Source organism: Hermetia illucens, chromosome 4 (genome assembly GCF_905115235.1).
Source record: "Hermetia illucens chromosome 4, iHerIll2.2.curated.20191125, whole genome shotgun sequence".
In the NCBI taxonomy this organism is placed as follows: domain Eukaryota; kingdom Metazoa; phylum Arthropoda; class Insecta; order Diptera; family Stratiomyidae; genus Hermetia; species Hermetia illucens.
In genome coordinates, this window is record NC_051852.1 from 40,368,964 (window position 1) to 40,391,604 (window position 22,641).

Below are 22,641 nucleotides of genomic sequence, written 5' to 3' on the forward strand. Positions count from 1 at the left end.
GGGAGGATCGGGTTAGGCATTCTCAACTGTGCCATGTTTGGTATAATCGATTTGCATTCCTTCAGTGCCTTTTCCACTCGTTTATTCGAATCCAGCGATGAATTGGTTCTTAATTTGAAATATCCTCCGTATTTTAGTTTTTCGAATACTCCCCTGTCATATTCCTTTTTGTCCATGATTACCAACGCATTACCTTTGTCCGCTTTTAAATAGTATACGTCCTTTTGCTTCAGTTGATCAGCTTCATTTCCTTGGAAGAGCCACTTTTAACCACCGATTTTACAACTTTGGCCACCTCTCTATTAATGTCTCTGCTTAAATATTTTAACTTACTCCCAATATCCAGGTTTACCAATTTAAATTGTGTGATTTCCTCTAAATGATTGGGACAGAATAACATGTGAAAATAAATAAATTTACGAATAAATCTCGATTTGATTTTCTTTTGACTTACCATTTTTTAACTAAATTCAATTAAATCTATTTCAAAGGAAATATTTAAATCAAATGAAATGCTAACTTTTCATTTCAGGTTCATTTTTGATCTTGCCGAATCGTACCCCTCTATTACGGACCTATACTCAATAGGCAAAAGTGTTCAAGATCGCGATTTGTGGGTAATGGAGATCACCAAAACACCAGGTCAACATATACCCGGCATTCCAGAATTTAAATATGTGGCAAATATGCATGGCAACGAAGTAGTTGGCCGTGAAATGTTACTTTACCTAGCAAAATACCTTTGTGAACATTATATGATAGATGAACGGATTACAACTCTAATCAACACAACGCGAATGCACTTTTTATTCAGCATGAATCCGGATGGCTATGAAAAATCAAGAGAGGGTAAAGAGTCTTCCAAACATCGACCGCACTAAATATTAAAAGTTTTTTTTTCAATGTTAGGTGATAAGTCTTCCGTGACTGGACGATCCAATGCTAACAATGTCGACCTCAACCGAAACTTCCCAGATCAGTATGGAGTTAATAAGTGGAATGAAAAACAGGAGCCAGAAGTAAAAGCTGTTATGAACTGGACATTATCGATTCCATTCGTTTTATCAGCCAACCTACATGGTGGCTCGTTGGTGGCAAATTATCCATTTGATGATTCTGCAAAGGATTTCATGCCAGGAAATGATCGAAGAACTTTGTACAATCCAACAGATGATAATAAAATTTTCCAATACTTGGCACGCCTCTATTCAACTGTAACTATCTCTTTAATATTAATATATATTGCTACGTAAAACCTGCAGTATAAATTTTAAAATTAAATTGATTCAATCTTAAAAAATCCTTTGTGATTTTAGGCTCATACAACGATGCACTTAGCAAAACCTTGTCCACTATTTATAAAAGAACATTTCAAAGAAGGGATTACAAATGGTGCACAATGGTACAGTGTTACGGGTGGTATGCAGGACTGGAACTACGTAAAAGCGGGAGTGTTTGAACTAACCTTAGAACTTGGTTGCGAGAAATTTCCGGTAGCTGCAAAATTACCAGAATTTTGGAAGCAGAATCGAGAAGCTTTAATTAAGTACATCGAGCAAGTTCATCGCGGAGCATATGGATTCATAAAGAGTTCTATTGGGAATCCTGTGAGCCACGCTATGATTGCAATTGATGGTATTAACCATGTAAGTTACAGTTCAGAGCAAGGAGACTATTGGAAATTGTTGTTGCCTGGAAAATATAATCTCACTGTAGTTGCAAGAGGGTAAGAATAGGATTATATCAACGTTAGCAGCAAAAATCTGTATCTATGTTCTTTTAATATTCCGTTCTAGGTTTGAGCCAAATCGTCAAGAAATCACTATACCTGATGACCCGAACAGCACTTTGCGCCTAGATATCAGCTTGATGAGAGACGATCCTCAGCATTGGTCTTCGGCACATGATTTTCGAATTTTGAAGCATGTTCTGAAGACAGTTTACAATGAAAATGAAAAAATAAATAGTGAAATGGCAGAATTAGCCCATGATCATTTCGAAATTGCAGCTTACAACTATAGAGATGCGGACTATCAAGTGGAATATCCTTCCTTGAAAATAACATCAAACGTAAGTTGTATGACAGAACTTTTTCATTTAGTGTGTTTTAGTGTGTCCGAATATCATTTTCACTCTGTATATACCCATTCATGATTGTTTCTTAGCTTGGTTCTCCTGAAGAGACTAAACTACATATACTAGTATTGAGCTCGGTGTTCACTTCATCCCCCTTGGGCCGTGAAATGACAATGAATTTAGCACGGCACCTATTAGAAGGATATAAAATACAGGAGCCCCCAATTATGCGGCTACTAAATAGTACTGTTTTTCATTTCCTGCCTATTCTCCAAGGGTTTGATGAAGTCATGGGACAATATGAGAAAAAGTAGGTCTTCTAATATTTATATTGAAACAATAATTAAAATATTCAATGATTATTTTAGCGAGGCAATATGTGATCCAGTTATAAGTGATGATTTGGCCGATCATATTCTGAGTCCTGAGAGCAGCAACCGTCGAGACTTACTTTTCAAATTGTTCGAAAGTGAAAAGTTCGATGCGATGTTGACTTTCTCCGCTGGAATGGGAAATGAAGTGAGGTAAGTATTTAGTAACAAAATGATCTAGTTTTTCCACAAAGTCACTTTCTAAGCGTATTTCTTAGATAGATTTTGGCATACCATTATGGGTTAAGTATTTAATTTTATCACCTCATAAATTCGTTTCTCCTTACCTAGCTTCTTTTTGGCATGTAGTATTGTATACTTTTGGCTTTAAATTATTTGCAATTCAGCTGTTTTAATATAATCGTCGATATATTATCTGATCAAATTTGACCCGGACTGTTTAAAAAGATAACACTTTTATGTATTTTAATATAAATCTTCATCGCCGCCTTCAAAATATTTTTGAGTCAATACAAACATGTGGACGGTTAATTCAATTTTCCATACACCTTTTGTAGGTTTGTAAAAAATGCAGGCCTTTAAGTAAGAACCCGGCGGCGACGCGCTTCTTACCCAAAACATCAACCACAATGTGTTGAGTCAATCCATAAGGGATGTTTAAAGCCTCTGCTGTTTCTGTAATGTCGACACGACAATTGTTGAGCGAGCAAAATTTTTTTTGACTTTTTCGATGTAATTATCATTAACAGTGGTGGATGAACAACTCCCAGGGGGCAAGTTTACTAAAACCTCACGGCTTCAACTTAATGCTTTATGCCACTGAAATATTTTCGTTCTTGATAGAATGGACTCACCAACACCCTTCCACGACATTTTCAATTGTTGCGTGACCATTATTTCATTAAAAACAAACGCATATGCTTATCGACTCATTTGACATGCGCTTGCTTTCTCACTGCAAACTGCTGTAGCGAATTTCCTATGTTATATGTTTATTTGCCGCTTTGAAATTAACAAATCTCGTTGAGGCGGTGAAAATTGATCATGCAACTTAACGGCGTTGGGGATCAGTTCATATAGCATGCTATTTAACGAGTTAGAAAGAAAGTTTTAGATTGAGCTGCTTAAAATGCAGTGGCAGAGCTGCATTTTAAGCAGCAGTAGTTTTCTATGACCTTCTCCACAGTTTTGAGTACTAGAGAAATTGGTCTGAATGATTTAAGGTGACCACTCCAGGCCCTTGGTATCTATCCCAGGGCTATGCTGCCCCTTACCATCCTCAGAAGAGACTCTTAGATGATTCCTAGGCTCTCTGGATTAGTGCTGAAAAAATGCCATCTCTCTGTGTGATTTCAGTGGTTTAAAGGTTCCCACTGCCTATCTTACCCTAGCTTCTGAGCATACCTCTTCTTCACCAGTTTAGCGACTTGCTCCGGTGGAACCCGGATGTTGTCTCCTGGAAAGCATTCCGATGCCATGACTTTCTCTCGAGTGCTCCTCCCGGCTTTCAATGAGATTTGGATAACTCTGAAAGACATATGTATTTTAAATGACCCTTAAGAATTATGCAACCTTTTGGTTTTTCACAAGAGGAGTCCCAAATTGCCTGCACACTTTCTCCTTGCAGACCGCGAATCTGCCTCCGGTACACCCAGGGCTCCTGAGCCAGCACTATTCTAATGTTCTCCTTGGAACTTGCTCTTGCAATTACCGCAGATGAAGGTTTATCTGGGCTATCTTAGTGTAAGTCATTGGCACCTATCTTGTTTGGAGCTCTTCTCCACTGTCGGAGTATCGCCCTCCTCCTCCAAATGACGCTTTCCTGCGGATCACTGCCCACCCTCAGCCCTAGAAGTCCTAGGTCTAGGTCGTCCAGCTTCTGCTCTTCACTGGGCAGCAGGTCTACTTCCCTGGCTCATCCCGCCCTTTCCGCCCCTATGGCTTTCGAGACTTCTTCGAGAACCTCGGTATGCTTTTCACCCTGTATCGTCTCCGAGATGTCTTTCCTCGGCATTTCCCTGCGCACATGCACAGGTATGTTGCCAAATCGATAGCTAATATGGCAACTATGACGTTTGATTGCCTCCAGGGATCGGTCATATACCCCGATTGTGAGGAGTCTACCCTTGCCCTCCGCCTTGATTCTGAAGGCTCTCCATAATCGCGTATGGAGATCCTCATTCTCAACGATTAGGAGGTCCATGAGACCTGACGTCTCTATTGTTGCGGCTTTCTGGAGAAAAACTGTCACCGTGTGTGCTCCTGGTATATCATCCCAGGCACATGTTGACAGTTCTACTCTTTCCCAGCCTGGAAATTTAGGAACTATAGTCCTAATCCACTCTGCAGTGTCTTTCGTCGCGCCGCTCCCCAGTATATGACGTGATCGAAAGCGTATCCGGGTGAACATAAGTTGTGCAGTCCATCCTTTGCACATTTGCCTGAGGGTAAAGTCTTCGATGGTTTCTTGCTCCTCACGAGTGAGTATTTGCTCGGGAAACATTTTTGGCAGCATGGCCTGTCGAGTGCTCTTGACCACACTAGCCTTCACGCCAGACCTACCCGGGTGTTCTCCCCCCTTGCGGGCTAATCTCTGGTGTTCCCCGCTTTCTTGGCTCGGATAAAGATGGCTTAGGTGTAGCCTTCTTAAGAGCCTCTTCGGGTTTTATGCCTTCCTTCAGGTAACGCAGGTACCATTTAGCATCTGCGCCCCTCAAACCCCTTTACTTGAAACCCCATTCTGTAACTTTATAAAAACTTGTACCTGAGGGTTGAAGAAATTCACCGTACATTTTCATCTTGCTCGCTAAAGTCTGAGCTTAAATTATCATTAATGCTTTTAAGTTAAATTTCCAGTGGAAAGAAGCTGAAGCATAACAATTATAAGAGATATATTTCGCGATTGTCACATTAATATGATATCATTTCCCATTTCAGCCACCCCAAAGTACGTGATCTTAACAAAATTTATGAACGGTTTACTGAGCAAATACTACACACGGAATTCCGTACAATTTCCCCGATTTGCTCATCAAATCCTGGCCGTTTAAATCAGAAGAATTTACTAGAAAGGATTACAAATCTGCTCCAAAACTTCTGCCACATTCCAATGTACACTTTGGACGTCTCATGCTGTCGTATGCCAGAAGAAAAGATGATTGCAGATGTCTGGAAAAGTAACATCGACAAATTCCTAAATTTCTTTCATCTTGCTGAAACAGGAGTTGAAGGCTTCATAAGAAACGACCAGGGCGAACCTTTGAGAAATGCTTATTTCCAAATAACTGGCAATCCACTCGTTTTTAATGTTACTAAGAATTTAGCACATTTCCGCTTAATGCTACCATATGGACGTTACGAACTAGTGTTCCACTGTCACGGTTATCAAGAAAAACGAGTTCACTTTGTAGTAACTGAAGGAATCGTAACAAATTTGGGGCAAATTACCGTTGTAAATGGAACTGACGATGATGTCTTGAAAAATCGTGGGGATCAAGCGGAGAACATGTTTATTTATGGCGAAGAAACTGCAAATACTTCGATCACAGGTAACTATTGAAGTCACTTATTTATCTTCGTAAAGAATAAGAAAAGTGATTTAATAACTAGAAACAAAATAATATTGTTATTCAAACTTTCTCTCTTTTACTTATTCCAGGCTATGTTCTCGATTGGGCAAATCATCCCATTCACAATGCTATAATTTCCATTATAAAGCCCAAACATCCTCAGACTGCTGTTACTGATAATCTAGGAAAGTATACCTTTACAAATATTCCCACAGGCAATGTGACGGTTAGAGCTGAAGCAAAAGGCCATTTACCGGCAACGCGAACTGTTAACATTCCAGCACTTGGCAAAAGTGTAAAAGGGGTCCTATTCAGATTGGAAGTGGATGAAAGTGTTCTTGGACTGCCTAGATTAGTATTCATTATATTAGCTGGAATTATACTCGTAATGTTAGTAGTAGGTTGCGCTTTTTGTGTACAATTGGTTCAAGCAAGAAGCCTACGTGGCGATAAACCGTACTATAATTTCTCAATGTTGCCGCAACAAGGAAAACTTTTCGCAGATGAGGACGAATTAGACGAGGATGAACTGTTCCGGGCTCCAGTTAAAAGTAAGTTTGGGTCACGCTGTACAGATTTCAAGATCACTAAACACTATTTTCTGATCTTCTTTGCAGAAGGCATTAAAAATCAACCATACTACGATGATGAACGTGAACCAATTGTGGATACAGAAGACGATAGTGAAGATGAAATTGTGATGCTCGACAAGAGAAGGGCAGAATTTTGTGATTAACTACTACCACAATTGAGAATGTAACACTTATAACAATTGTGATTTTGCTTCTTGACTTATCCAAACGTAAAAAAAAATTATTTATTTACTTGATCGACGTAATGTACCACTTGAAAATCTTAAGATAAAATGAGTAGAACCACAGTAATGACACGATTAGGATAGCCAAACTACGTCTTATTTAGAAAATGTGATCATATTTTTATTGTGATGAATATGAGAAAAAACTTAAAGTCAACACATTCCATCACATTTACATCATTGCTCTTGTAAATTTTAATAATAGTTTCTTGTAAGGTGCTTTCTAAAATTTGAAAACTGGGCAATGTTTTTTTAGAGAATTACATGCACGATATTAATAAAGAATTGCCTTATTGTGACGCATCACAACTAGATTTCGTTAAGTATAAAGAGAATTATATTTTAATATATTAAATTGTTAATAGTCTTAGATTTTTTCAATGTTTTGAATAAACAATACAAAAAAAGCTAATAACTTTGAAATATTGTGATTGTACTGCTAACGTACAAATCGCTTCTAAAATGATGTACAAATCGATACGGGTCATAACTGTGATGGCTGTTAATTCTTACTGACTAGAATCTAAGAAATTCCATCACTGGCGATAATATGCGTCACTTAGAAAACAACGGCGCCGGACAATTCTTATCACTGACCAAGACATTCACCATTCAAACAATTCATAGGGTCAAATTTCGCAAAATCTATCTCCGAACATTTGAGATAATTGACTTGACCCTTCGCGGGGAGGGTTATCAACTTTAGATATTCTATTCTGAAATTAAAATGTTCTGTTATTTTGCATGATTGATTTTCAGTTTTCAAGAAAAATTTGACTGTGTTACACGTGACTTTGAAACGAAAACGAATCATCATGTTGAAGAAAGCTCTGCCTCGTTTCCAACAACTTTCTCGTAATATTGTGAGTAGTAGTGGTAGTGGACGTCGAATAGGAATTGTTGGCGTCCCGCTGTCTGATGGACAAGCTAAAAACGGTACTGAGTTGGCGCCGGAAGCGATACGAAATGCCGGATTGCAGAAAGCCCTAAATGGGATATCCGGTAAGTTGTTTCAATAATATAGAGCAGGATCTAGAAGGGAAAATTCTTACTTTATCTTACATTTATCTCTAAGAGAGGTGGCATGGTTCATATGCAGAAGATATTAGAATATTCGAATAATTTGATTATGAACTGAGTTAATGTCAACGAAGAGGAGTTATATTTTGAAGGTGATGTGAACGATTCGGAAGGCTTTATGTTTCTTTCCCATATTCTTTTAGATTTTTTTAAATTCGTTTAAGTTGTTTTATGTCCAAATGTTGTATATCATTTTGTAGCTTTTAAAAAGCTCTTTCATATTTACTGTGAGTTACAATTATTTCATTTGGTTTTTGTCTAATTGATTAGTGGAAAATTTTGAAATTTGAGTATTTCTACGCCACTACTGAAATGCACTGTTTAAAGCAAATTAAACGGCAAAGAAAGCATAATACGAAGGAGAAAACATCATTTCAATTCGTGCAGGGCAAAAGTCATTCAAAAACTTGAATGAAGAGCACTCAAAGCTCAGAGATTAACCACGTTCAGATCATCTTATGATGATGAATATTGAAGCCACCCATGAAGTGATTCAAGCAAATCCGCCAACAAGCGATTACGATTGCCCCTCACACTTGCAATTACACAAATATCAGTTGTACGATATCTCCACGCCCTTGAAAAGGTTAACAGAAGTTGCTGAGAAATGCCAGATGTTTTAACGGAAAATTAAGTCAAAATTGTTTAGACAAATGCCGAAAAATTGCGATATGAAATTGGTTTATTTTAGCAAGTCAAGTAAGGGAAATCAGTGATTGAATGCTAGCTGCTAAATGAGTGCAATTCTCTGGGAAGTTTTATTATATATTTGGCAGAGTTTTGAAGGTTTTTGAGCTTATTCCAAGGAATCGTATCATTAAAAGCAGATCTCTGTTATGCTAAAATCGATTGAATGTTCGCACACAAAGATGCTCCTAGTAACAACCTAAGCAAAATGTTAAAGTAAAGAACTTGCCGCGATTGAACTTTTACCAGACTCAGCATATGATCCGGACTTTGTGCGTCCGGCTATCACTTTTTGCATTTAATCGCATACTTTTTGCAAGGTCGCAGTCTCAATAACTTGGCTCAAGTCGAAGTAGGGTCTCGCGAGTTTTTCTATTCTAGAGACAGCGCATATATCGAAAGGACATCAACCCACTCTGAAAAAAAACTATAAATTATGAATATAAAAATAACCTTCAATTTGAAACTTATTTATGCTTTATTTTCGTAGAATTCACTATGAAAATATTGATAAGAAACGCAAACGCGCTTTTGATTCAACCTAATAACTGGTTCCATAAAGTAGTGTGTGCTCTGCTTCTAAAGTGGATATGGATATCCAAAAAATTTTTAAAGTACTTGCGAACAACTATTTTATGAGTTTTTTATTTATTCGATTGAGAAAGCTCTCAGTTCCCATTCATCTGATGCTGAAGCGGCACCAATTGAGCGAAAAATGTCTCCTTATTTTTGATGCAGGATCCTTAATTTATGCAAAAAGCATTGAAGTGGACTGCGGTTTTGTCCAGAATAGGGACATTTCGGCAGAAACTCCCACCGCAAACGCATTCAGAAACTGTTGTGATTTTAGTTTTAAGTGACCCGGAGTTTTTTTGTTCAAGGGATTGAGGGCCGCTTCCGATAGGGCAGAAATGAGTCAAGGTTTGAAGAAATTTTTCTGCACTGAACGAAATCATATACCATTTCTCTTAAACAAGTAAAAATATATAATGAGCTTAAGCTGTTTTACTATCTGTTAGTGCCTATGTATTCGTGTAGAACATCTCGCTTATAAATGGTGTTATCGATTGCGAAATCATCATAAAGTTTTCTTATTGCTAATAAAATGTAAGCTGTCAGTAATTAAGCGGAAAATTTTGTTTTGGTTGTGATTCGATTGCTTGATTTGACCACAATGTAAAATCGTAAAAATACATTTAATGCTAAATATAGTATACAAAGAATATATATGAAGGCTGAAGTGTCATTTGAACTATTTGACTTTAGTCAAGATGTTGAAAGCTTTCTTGAAAACGATGAATAGCAGGAGAAGCGAAGTTCTAAACTCTGTGCGCTGCTTCATAATGATTCATTTGGTGAAGTGTTCTTTCCACTTCTTCAGCTGCTAGTCATCGTAGATGATGAGTCTACCGTTAGAGTCCTTTACAGAATAACCGAAAGATTTGCGACGGCATGCAAGTTCTTTCGTGATGCGGTATACACTTCTGAAGTTATTTCGTTCTACGGTATCCTCCGCTTCCCTGACCAGCTTTTCCAGCATATGTTCGAGCAAGGTGTCATCAGAGCCCATCTTGGCATTCAGATCAGTCACCACGATCACAATGTCAACTTTAGGAAGCCTCTCCTGAATTGTGTGTAATTGATTTTTTCCATATGGTAATCGAAGTAGCAGTGTTCTCCCTTTTCTCTCCCTTTTATAACTCGCAAAACATGACAAGGGTACGAATTATAATCAACGTAAATCCGCCTACAGTTCAGACCAAAGTTTGGCCGGGATGCGGAATGCGAACTTAGGACTCCCCAATCCCTAAAAAAACCCACTAAGGTTTTCATGACCAACTTCTTAAGTGGCAACACGAGTTCCTTCACAAGGATTTTCGCCTGCCGGCAAGAGTTCAAGTTTCTCCACACGGCTCCGTGAATCCTTGCAGCCTTTAGAGTAGACTTGACAGTTGATGGCCGGATACCAGAAACTCGTTCTAGCCCCACCATTGTAGATCCAGACCTTTGGCAAGCGAGTGTGTCGGTTTCGGGTAGATTTAAGATAGCTTTGAGTGCGGCGGTGGATGTAGTACTTATTGCTGAATTTCATAACATAAAATATAGGAAGATGCATACACTAATTGCATAAATGCCAGACAATGGACTTGCGTGCATATTTTATGTTATGAAGATAATACAATGAATTACCAGTAAGAGTGCACATACCTCCGGCTTAAATTCAATTTTTATGAATAGAAGCGACGGGACCAATGCAAGGCAGATTAATAATTAGCACTTGCAACGTCTTGAAAGCTTGAAAGATGATTATTAATTAACTGGTCGCTGAGAAGAAATACCCTCTTTAAGTATTGATCACAATCGGTAACCACCAACAATTTTTTTTTCGGGTCACTCCTTAGCCCTGTTACCATTTGGTAATTGGATTGGTAATTCACAGTTGGTTGGTGTGTTCAAGTGCCATATTGCACTCATAGGAATTACTTTCAAATGAGAATGGCAGCCAGATTTTCTAGAAAAGATGTAGAATTCTCTCCTTTTTTTTGCTTTGTTGTTTTATGGAATTCGACCCCAACTGCATTCCACTGTTTTTTAGCAATGGTGACCTATACTATTGTCACCAATCAGGTGTGTATTGTACAGGTAATTAAAAAACGTTAGTGAAAGAATTTATCGCGGTATCAAGTTCGACGCTTGAGTTTCATTGTCTATTTTTAAGCCAGTTAGTTTCATTGACGTCAGTTCGGCAAGCACGGGGATGTGAGCGCGCATAACAATACTGGTTAATGGTTTGAGTAAAGAACTGTTGGGCAGTTACTTCAGATGATGTTGACCTCACTATATTTTGCTCCCACTGCTAACAGATTGTTCCTCTTGGGTGCACTCAATCTAGTAAGTAAGTATGTGTTCAAAAAGATTTTGAAGTGGTCCGCAGAAAGCGTGGACGTTATAGGCATTACAAATGATCTATGATCTGAATAAGTTGCATTATAATGGATTCAAAGTTTCCTGGATGACATCTGAGTACCCACACGGTCAAATGAGCAGAACTTAGTTGGAATAGTTAGGGAAGCGGTGCACTAATTTTATTTAATTTTAATTTACTTAATTCCAGCATATATATAGCTGAACCCTATAGTTTGCTGGTGGTTACTAAAGCTGTTGTACATTTCTTAATAAAAGAGTTTCTTATTCACTGCTCAGTTGGAGTGGAGATTACCCCATATATCGAACACAATAAGCAGTGTGCAATAGCTTTGTATACAGGAACTCCTGGCAATTTAGACATTGGAGAGGGTCTTACCGCTTATACGGTTCCTCAACAACTATTCTTCTGCGGAGAATTGGTTCTGGCTCCAACTCCACTTTGAAAAAGGGTTGAGGGGTTGAACTTATTATGATTTTTAATGTCATAGATAAATTTCACCCTTAAAACTTTTTCCAAACTATTGCAAATCTTCCAAATTTCGGTTTTTTTACTTAAAAAAAATATTTTTTTGAAAGAATTGAAAATTGTCCAGCGACTAGCTTTTATATTTGGCGTTGATCGTACTAGTAGTTTTTTATAAATCGTGTCCACCGCAAAGGCACTTTACAAAAACAATGGCTATGGAGGTTCATAAGTGTATGCACAACTACGCTGGAGCAAAGCATTATATAAATAGCTAAAACTTCGAAGCTAATTCTCCGATCGTTACGAAATTGGGTGAGAATATTCTTGAGATAATGTAGAATATGCCATCACAACTGTATATAACCCCTTAATATACTTATAAGATTAGCAAATATCTTAGTCCAGTCCAGCTAGCAGCGTTGTGGTCAATTTGACCATACGATCAAAGCGCTTCTATCACAACTTCCCAACAATGGACATAATTTTTTTTAGATATTCGTGTGGATATTCCTTGAACTACCTGTATACTAGATAGTCAAAAGGCAAGTTCGCAATTTTTTACTTCAACTTTCCTCATCTTTGCGTCTTTCTCGTTAGGCAGTAGTACATTTGATTTCTTGTTTTCCATAAAGAAATGGTCTAGTGCATTCAACTTATTTTAAAACAAGTTAAGTTTTATTCACTTCACTCACTTGGTTAAGGTAATCTGGCACAAGTGTCATTCAAGTATCCGAAGTTTTTGAGGTTTAGATTAATTGTTCGCTAAATTTCTGTATCAGAAGTAATATAATATCAAAGCAGATTGTACATTTAATGGACTTTATTCAAGGCTCTTAAGCTTTTCGTAGAATTTTCCATTTGGGCAGCAAATCATCTCTTTGACGTATGTATTTCGATTTGATAATATGTAGAAGATTGAAAAAGTGATAAGCAACAAATCGAGATATTTACATGCCGCATTCCTTCTGGGAAACGTCGACGTTAGTGGCGATTGCGATCCTGATGGTATTCCGGAAGTGTTCCTAAAAAAATGTAAACAGAACATCTCCCTTCCCCATGCTATCATTTATAACAAGAGCTTGTCTGAAGGTATTTGGAAGGAAACTTGTGTTATCCCCTTACATAAAAAGGCGGCAATATCAGGGCCGGAAACTACCGGCCTATATTCATCCTTTCCTGGTTCTCCAAAATTTTTGAAAGATACGTTAAAGACTGCCTTTCATCTCTTTTCGGTCACCTCATTGTGAAAAAGCAGCATGGGTTTCAACACGGTCGCTCGACAGTGACCTATTTGTAGGAATTCACCAACTTTATTGCTAAGTTTTTAAATACAAGAAACTATGTCCATACAATCTATAATGACTTCTCCAAAACTTTAGATTCTATTGATCACTCTTTGCTTCTCACCAAACTCCGATCGTATGTATTTCCAGCAAGTATTCTCTCCTGATGAAGATCTTACTTAGATGATAGAGTAAATCGTGTCTTCTTCGATGGTTGCATCTCGCCTCCATTTTTCCACTCATGGGGAGTACACCAAGGGTTCATTATCGGTTCATTTTCATTTTCATTTTTCTTGAATGATTCCTTCCTTATTTCGCTGTTAGTTAAATTATTTTCTGTTGTCGATTCGCCAAATGATTAGTGCAGTCTTCAGTCAAATCTTCACATATTCGGTGGTGCGTTCGTAACAAGTTGCCACTTAATGTGAGGAAATGCTATTCACTAAGAATCTCTCCCTCCAACACCCGTTTCTTATCTTGATGATTACCCTTTAACCGATTGTAAATAATTTCTGGATTGGAAGCTTTCCCTAGAGTTAAGCTCCTCAATGATAATAGAATTTATGTCATTATTGCTTGTGTACACTCGGACCAAAATCACGAAATGTTATTTCCTTAAAAGCACGGAAAGATCTTTCTTCGGTTGTGTGTATCGTTTTTTCGGCTTATGAAAAAAAGATAAATTTTATTTTTTAAATGCCGAATAGTGAGTTTTTTAAAAAACATTTAAAAAATAAAATTTATCGTTTTTCTTCATTACGGAAAGATTGTTTAAAAAAATTATTTCAGGATACATCCCAACTTCGAGGACTTTACGCTTTTGAATTAACAAAATGCTTATGATCAAGGAATATTAATTTGCAGTGCCATTTTTGTGGTGACATCTTTTTCTTAATTAAATAATCCGCCCATAGATAAACCTTTGGCTTTTCATAAGGAAATAACTCAGATTCGTTCAGTTCAATCCCAATATAATATTCAAATAATTTCATGTTTTTTTTTGACATTTTACAGGCAATATTAAAATCAAAGACTATGGCGATATTCGCTACACTCCTGAGGCTTCACCAGGCTACAAAAACATGGAAAATTACGAAAAGGTAATTGGCTGCAATAAAGTACTTTTTGAGAAAATGAAACAAGCCTTCAAGGAAAACGATCAAGTTTTGACATTGGGTGGTGATCATTCTATGGCTATAGGTAAGTGTTTAGTTCGATTTTATGTTGGAAAATATAAAGAAACCGTGTACATTTGCAGGTTCTGTATTAGGTCATTTAGAGCATGATCCTGATTTCATACTAGTTTGGATTGATGCACATGCTGATATTAACTTAAACGTTACATCACCAACGGGTCATATGCATGGTATGCCAGTTTCATTTTTGATGGAGGAAATGAGAAATTTAACTTCGAAATTTCCCAATCTCAATTGGACAAACAGAAGGTGAGTGATAATTATAGGAATTATTGTTGATTAATTGAGAGAGGGATTACTATAAAAGAATCAGTATAAAGTAGGCGGAAGAATTTAATTTTCGGTTGGTGGAATATTTGCATTCATTTTAAATTTATATTATGGAGAGCTCCAAAAAGGATTGGATTTTAACAAAATTGCCTTTAGTTTGTCTGCTCCATATTCCCTTTAATACCACCGCCAAAGACAACTTATTAAATGAATATAATTTTAAAGTAGCCTTGGCTCACCTTTTAAGATTGATCTTTGAAATCTAACACCATAGAAGATTTAAACTTTTTTGCGTTGAGATCGTGCCATTTGCAATTTTACTACTTATTTATGCTATTGTGAAACTGGAGTGGTAATGTTCTTGAGTGCTAAAGCCACATTGCAAATCTTATTGGGCTTGCTGGGCAATTGGGATACATTTGTTTTGCATTTGTTTGGTGTGAGTTTAATTTAGCTATATAGACGGAAAGTTCCTTGAGAAATGGGGATCGAAACTAGTAATGAATTCTGTGGCGTCATACTCATTTTCTTCAGAGCAATTGCTTTAGTAGTAATAGAAAACCTAAGTGCCATTTTTAATCTTATTGGCGAGCGAGGGTGAAAAATATTCCTCTGCCACGGGACTATATGTCGTTATATATCATATCCAAAATGCACATGCCTTATTCTAGATGTGTTTTAGGCTCGTACCAGATGCATATGAAATCTATACATATAGGAAGAATGCGTAATGTTATTACAAATCGGAAATAAAGTTGAAATAAAATAAAATAGATATAATTCCTCGATCTCGTGTGGAAGTTGAAAACTCAAACCCGTGTGCCGTAATCAAGGGACGACGGATCATATCCTGATTGATGCAGCTTCTGATGAGTTACCTCTGCTCTGGAAGAAACCGCAAGTGTTCTATATTTCTTTGAAAAATGGTCGAGTTATGAAAATGCGCGACGGAAGCAACGGCCAGCTTTCATCCCGAAAAAAAAATCTTCGACTCGAATCTTCAAAGCAGGGAATATTAGGATTTCCGATTTAAGATGCGTCTCTTCCCCAAATGGAGATATTCCTATCTAATTACGTAAACGTAATCTATATTTTCACATATTTAATGATATAGTGTTCATTGTATGAATCTGCAATGATATTCCGATATCGGCAATTTCCTTTCAAAACGGACTCTTGGAATGCATTCGAGCGACATTTTCTCCGTGAGACCAATTTGGAAAGTGAAATGTGTGTATCTGAGAGGAACTGAAAATTATTGCCGAATATCCTCAGCGTGGAATACACAGAGAAGAGAGCTCGTTATGTCGCCAAATTTATACTAAGGTGTATCAACTCTTCTGATGACCCAGACTATTACAAACTTCTGATCGAGTTTGGTGTTGCACCAGCTCGATACATTGCTTTGTCTGAAAAGACGCCAAAAAACGACATTGCTGGTCTCGAACTTACGAGATCAAAACCTCAGGTTATAATCTCTCCTGTATCTTCTGGGCCTCTCTCTCAGAAGCTAGTTCTTCTAAGAATAGCGAGGTGTTATGCAGAGCGCAAGTCTAAATTAACATCGGCCAGAACATTCAGTTGCATCACAATCACTGGAAGAGGATATAAAAACTTATATGTTTCATCATATTTTGCCACGGTAATATGTTCTCAAGGACGCAAAGCACATGAGATCGATGGAAACTCAGAATATCAATCTTTCTGATCGGGAGTGATATAAGTGCGTATTGCAACGAATAAAGAAGGGTTACTCGAAGCATTTGTTTCTGGCGAATATAAGAGCGTATACCCATATTTAGCAAAAAAACTTCAAACTTACCTACACGAGGTCTGAAATAAGAGTTTTGTGCAGTTTCAATGTCTATCTGACCAATCTACCATGAAGTGTTTACTGTTTCATTGCCCAACTGAGAGAAGCGTGGAAATCAGAATTTTGTATCTCCAATGCCCCTTGGAATTCGCGCATTACTTGTACTGCTGCGAAACACACTTGCTCAATAACTGTGTAGCTTTACTAGCCCTGCGCGAGCTTTTTTAGCATATACACTATGGTAAATTCATCCCTCTTTTCGGTCTTCTGGATAAGCATCGCTTCAATGCCATATTGACTAGCTTCCACTGATTTGACAAAATCAGACCTATGCAGAACCGGTACCTTCTTCGGTACCGGAGGAGACTAGTTTTTAAGGCATTGAAGTGAAGACCGTCTCCTTAGACTAGCAACTGACCCTCTTTTTTTAACAGCATACGTGTCAGTGGGATAGTCAACGAAGCTAGTTGTGCACAAATCGTTGGTACCATCCAAAGATTCCAAGGAATCGGCGCAGATATTTAACCATATTGGACGTTAAATAATGATCAACTTTTATCGTAAGCCGGATAATATCTTAGGTACACTACTTTCCTGAACGAACTCATCGTGGAAAAGGGTCTTGGAAACTAATGCACAATTGAATTTTTAGTTAATTACAAATAGAACAGTCGCACAGTCAGAAAGTCCCTCAAATAACAAGTACGCGAAACCTTTCACACTGAAGCACATGTATATATTGTTCTATAGTTATATATTTAATGTTCGAAACATTTTTGGATGCCTTATTCATATCTTCTGTTTATTACTATTTCGTGGTAAATGATTTCCATAGCTTTATGATGAAATACTTGCTGTTCTAACTTCGTTGTATACTCATTGGTTTTAGTCTATTTTGGATTCATGTCCATTTGAATCAATTTTTTTTTCAGTCGATCGTGGAAACGCTCACTGCTTTAGATACGAAAATGAGTTTGTTTTTGGTATATGTACATACTGTTATGTTTACTTAAGGAGCTTTTCTATGACGACAATGCATTTGCCACTTTTCAATAAATCTAAAAAAATTGAATCCTCATTTTGTAAACTAAATTTATACAATGAGCAGAATTGGATTTGGGACCACACCACGTAAAAAATACATAGGTGTTCAGAAAAGGAGTAAAAGGAGTTGTATGCATTTTTTACAAGAACGTAGCATGTAGCCTGTCGAATACAATGCGAAGAAAATGACCAAAAAAGAAAAAAAGAACCCCTTACTGAAAGCGAATTGCAAAAGAAACTGTATTTTCGTAGACAAAATCGAAATCCCGACAGAGCTAAAAAATCGTAATAACGACATCAAAAATTTAAAAAAATTATTAGTTCATATATCGTACGAGTCGTAAACCTCCAGCGTCATATACAGCCTTGAATCTTCGTAGCATGGATACGACTAAATGCTGGACATATTTGGCTGGGATATTATTCCATTTTTCGAGAAAACTTTCATTAAGTGTTTCTTACTACAAATGGGACTTTCACCCGGTCTATCGTTGATATAATCCCACAAGTTTTAGGTAATATTGCAATTCGGGGATTGTGGATGGATTTCGAGTATCTTCGGACAATTGAACGATTACCACGTGAATGTTTTCCACGCTTTATATTTTGAGTCATTAGCTTGGTGCATTTTTAATGTTTGACGAATATCCAATTTCTCTACGGCGGCATGCAGATTTTTTTTTAATATCCGCTGTGTTCGGATTTCAATTTGGCCTACGAAAGTTGGGCTTCCTTTATAATTGCGCGCTCTGTTTTTCGTTAATTTTCTCCGAATTGTGATCATCAGGCTATAGTTATCTTGTATTTTATAAAAAATCAACATACAGATGACGCCCCCCACTAATAGAAAATAGATTACAGGTTGATTCTCCGTTTATCGCGTGGGTCCAGCCAGGCATTTTGCAACTTTCGATATACTTCGGATTGAGCTGGAGAGACTCCTCGACTCTTCCTCAAATTTTACCCGCTCTCGATCTATAGAAAATTAGGATATCTGTCAAAAAGGGTAATTATAAAAACGTTTTTTTTTATATACCTCGGTTTGGTACATGTGATCTGGAAATGTATAAAGTATGATATATTTTATCGCGCTTTTCCCAATCGCCATGCTCCTTGAATCCTTTTACGAATATATGATCATAATTAGATTGGAAAAAGTACAAGGTCCTAATTCTACTTTCTACCTTGCACCATTCGAAAAATATTGGAAGTAAAGCAATGATACCTAAAGTAATTTTCTTTTACGATTCAAGCAAATCGAGGGTCGATTATATGAATCAAATGGTCTCTTTATTTCTATCTGACCACCAGAGTGAAATAAGTTCCGACCGCAATGTCTATCAAAATCAGTCCTCATGAGCTGCGAAATTAACAAATAGTAATTAAGACAATTAGATTAACAAATTTATTATATATTTAAGCTAAGACCATTTTTGAGTTCATTCCGCCGAAGAAGGCAGCAAGTGGCTGCCGAAATACGGATTCGGGTAATAAAAAAAAAACTCATTGACTATAATGAAATTGAAATTTGTTTCATCATCATCATCAACGGCGCAACAACCGGTATCCGGTCTGGGGGTGCCTTAATAAGGAACTCCAGACATCCCGGTTTTGCGCTGAGGTCCACCAATTCGATATCCCTAAAAGCTGTCTGGCGTCCTGATCTACACCATCGCTCCATCTCAGACAGGGTCTGCCTCGTCTTCTTTTTCTACCATAGATATTGCCCTTATAGACTTTCCGGGCTGGATCATCCTCATCCATACGGATTAAGTGACCCGCCCACCGTAACCTATTGAGCCGGATTTTATCCACAACTTGACGGTCATGGTATCGCTGATAGATTTCGTCGTTATGTAGGCTACGGAATCGTCCATCCTCATGGAGGGTGCCAAAAATTCTTCAGAGGATTCTTCTTTCGAACGCGGCCAAGAGTTCGCAATTTTTCTTGCTAAGAACCCAAGTTTCCGAGGAATACATGAAGACTGGCAAGATCATTGTCTTGTACAGTGAGTATTTGTTTACTTTTTCAAAAACGATAGTGATAGTTTTGTTAGATTGCACTATAGAAATAATTTCCCTCAGTAGTGAAATTGAGGCGGGGAGTCTATTGTCCAATTTTATTTTTAAAAAAATTGCCCAAAGTTGTAGGATTAGTCAATCTGATATTTAATGCCTGTCTTCAATTAAGCTATTGCCCCTCATATGGGAAAAAAGCGATAATAATTCCTCTAATAATAAAAACTCATAACTTCCATCCACTTATTCACCAATTAGCTTACTGCCAGCACTAAGTAAAATATTCCAATAAAAAACATTTTATTTCGATTCGAAGAATTAGCTTTGAGACAAAATATAATCCGAAATTTCCAATTGGGTTCTACCGAAAGCATTCTACCAAATAAAAGTACATATAGTATAAAAGACATTTTAAGCTCGTTTTCGGATAAAAGATGAACTGATTTGATATCTCTTGATATTGAAAAGGTTTTAGACACCTTCCGGCACGAAAGTTTATAATATTAACTTTTTTTTCCTGATTTATATTGTAAAAATTATCTCTTCGTTTTTAGTCAATCGAGCATTTTTAGTAAGTATTTCTTAGAATCGTTAGACCACATAATTAGCACAGCTGTGCCGCAAGACTTCTGCTCTCCTGGCCCTATAATAATTTTAGAAGGCCTGGAAGCTGGATATCATGTATTTTCCTTGGAAACTCAAAAACAATACATACTGCCGATTTATTACATAGAAGATTTTCTAGTTTTCATTCAACTTGTGCAACACCAACCTCTTTATTAATTCGCTTAGATCGAAATTCTTAACGCTACCAAACGGTTACAAAATAGTTTTTGATAATAATAATAATCGTTGGCGCAACAATCCAATTGGATGAGGGCCTCGAATCTGGGCTTCACATCTATCATTATTTGTTTTAATAAACTGGTCAGACCGTATAATGGATCAATGACATCCTCTTGGATGGCTAAATATCTGAAAGTAATACCAACGCCACAATTCAATTTAAACTTCTTAATAGTTGGGAACCCCCCTGAATGTACATTAATGAGTTTCTACAGGAAACGAATTAATTTCAGTCATAAGTACACTAAAGGTTTTGAAAAAATACGAAATTGACGGAATTACATTTTTTCCTGGACTAGACCAGAAATAATGATAGAAAATTGTTGGGCAGCTCAGATTTTCCTTCAAAAATCCCAAATCCATACTCATCCAGTGCCAAAAAGTTGGTATAAAAATTGATAGTAAGATATTGAAAAAATTCTGAATTGAAAATGGAAAAGTCTGAATTTAAAATGGAAAATTCTGAAATGGATTTGGAAAAATCTGGATCGGACAGCATTTCTATATGCCTCTGAAAACAATATTTCTAAACATTTGGATGTAAATACATATTATCTGGCCAGACCACATGCACCAAACCGAAGGTTATCCGAACTAGTACCAAACGGATGTGTAATTGCGTATATGGCCGTAAAATAGAAGAACATAAAAATTTATTTCAAGCAAATGATATAAAAAGCTGGTAAATTTTAATAATTTTCACTTTATTCAAACGTAAATTACATGGCTTTCTAGGAGACATTAATTATGAATAGCTCCTACAAAATCTTCTTTTTCATCATAAGAAATTCTTTTTCTGAAAGATTGAATTGACTGAAGATCTTTTTTGAATATAGCAGCCATATGTGCATACATATATATATCTATTGTTTTTCTCTATATTTTTTAGAGTAATGATAGACTTTAAGCTTCGACTAAACCTCCGATTGCTTTTCGAGCTCCCCGATAGGCCTTACAACATTGCTTTTCCTTTGAGTACCTCTATGCATACTCTTTATTTGTCCATTCTTCGTATGTGGCAATTCCTTTGGTGTTCCTGAAGTTTCCGACTTGTAATATATAGGAACCGGATACGCTGAATACCAGGTGCAATTATAAACAAAACATATCGCATTGGCCTATAACTGCCTATCTGTCATTTTTTATACTCTTCGCTAAGAATGGATGTAACCTCCCTAAAATTATGTGCAGGTGCTCTGCCCTGTTGAAACCACACCTCCCTCCTGTTAAGTGGCACATTTTTTAATAAATTCGGGAAACCACACCTTCCTCCTTCTATTAAGCGACACATTTTTTTATAAAACAGGAAACACATCCCGCAAAAGAGATTTGTGCCCTAAACTTGTCAAAAAAAAAAGAAGACGAGGCAGACCCTGCCTGAGATGGAGCGTGGCGTAGGTCAGGATGCCAGACAGCTTTTAGGGATATCGAATTGGTGGACCTCGATGCAAAACCGGGATGTCCGGAGTTCCTTTTTAAGCCAGGCTTAGACCGGATACCAGTTGCTGCGCCCTTGATGATGATGATTTGTCAATTGGTTTCAGAGTATATAAGACCCTGTAAATTGGTCCCTAATAATGTCTGCCAAACGTTTAAACTCTAACAATTTGGGTAATGCGCTTCATGCACCACATGGGGATTCAGTCCACTCTACCAGCGACTATTGTGGAAACTAATGGCAGTAGAATTTATTGGAAAGCTTTTTTTGCCCATTTTTAAACTGCTCTTCTGAACTCCGAGTACTTAAACACCAATTACAGTGAAGTTTTAAAGGTGTCTTTCAATGAATGAAAGTTAACACAAATCAGGTGGATTATTATTTAGTCATGAAAGTCATTCGTCTAAATAGTGTTTTTAAGTTCATGTACATATTTGGTGTTTCTTTCAATGAGTTTCCCGTTTGTTCTTCTATAATTGCCACTAATTGAATAATTGGATAAAATAATGTTAACATAATTTTATGGCAATGGAAATGAAAGAAAATTTTTCAAGAAATACAATGTATATATCCAAATTAGAGAGAAATTACGTTAAACATCAATCAAACAAAATTTTTGTTTTGGAGAGCTATTACTCCCACACAGCTTGCTTTATTTTTAACAGCTGATTTTTTTATTTTAGATTGAAATCTTAGCAAGCATTCGACGTTTATTTGAATATCGTAGCGTCGTAGTTTTTGAGTTATTATAATTTTTATATTTTTTTTATAATAGAA

The 22,641-nt window shown here is 37.0% G+C and overlaps 2 protein-coding genes across 3 annotated transcripts in view; both read left to right on the forward strand.

The window, feature by feature from the left end:
- Positions 1-7,201, forward strand: part of LOC119655560 (carboxypeptidase D) — a 150,469-nt gene extending 143,268 nt beyond the window's left edge. For both annotated transcript variants that reach the window (XM_038061484.1, XM_038061483.1), the window contains exons 7-15: positions 533-849; positions 910-1,214; positions 1,317-1,726; positions 1,797-2,070; positions 2,166-2,386; positions 2,445-2,600; positions 5,346-5,956; positions 6,067-6,528; positions 6,595-7,201. In XM_038061484.1, the coding sequence (XP_037917412.1) occupies positions 533-849; positions 910-1,214; positions 1,317-1,726; positions 1,797-2,070; positions 2,166-2,386; positions 2,445-2,600; positions 5,346-5,956; positions 6,067-6,528; positions 6,595-6,713 (2,875 nt within the window). In that variant the 3' untranslated portion in view covers positions 6,714-7,201. The remainder of the gene's footprint in view (positions 1-532; positions 850-909; positions 1,215-1,316; positions 1,727-1,796; positions 2,071-2,165; positions 2,387-2,444; positions 2,601-5,345; positions 5,957-6,066; positions 6,529-6,594) is intronic.
- Positions 7,202-7,525: 324 nt separating this feature from the next.
- The window catches only part of LOC119655562 (arginase-1), a 68,286-nt gene continuing 53,170 nt past the window's right edge, over positions 7,526-22,641 (forward strand). Inside the window, exons 1-3 of the mRNA XM_038061493.1 lie at positions 7,526-7,796; positions 14,253-14,438; positions 14,497-14,683. Of these exons, the coding sequence (XP_037917421.1) occupies positions 7,610-7,796; positions 14,253-14,438; positions 14,497-14,683 (560 nt within the window). The 5' untranslated portion in view covers positions 7,526-7,609. The remainder of the gene's footprint in view (positions 7,797-14,252; positions 14,439-14,496; positions 14,684-22,641) is intronic.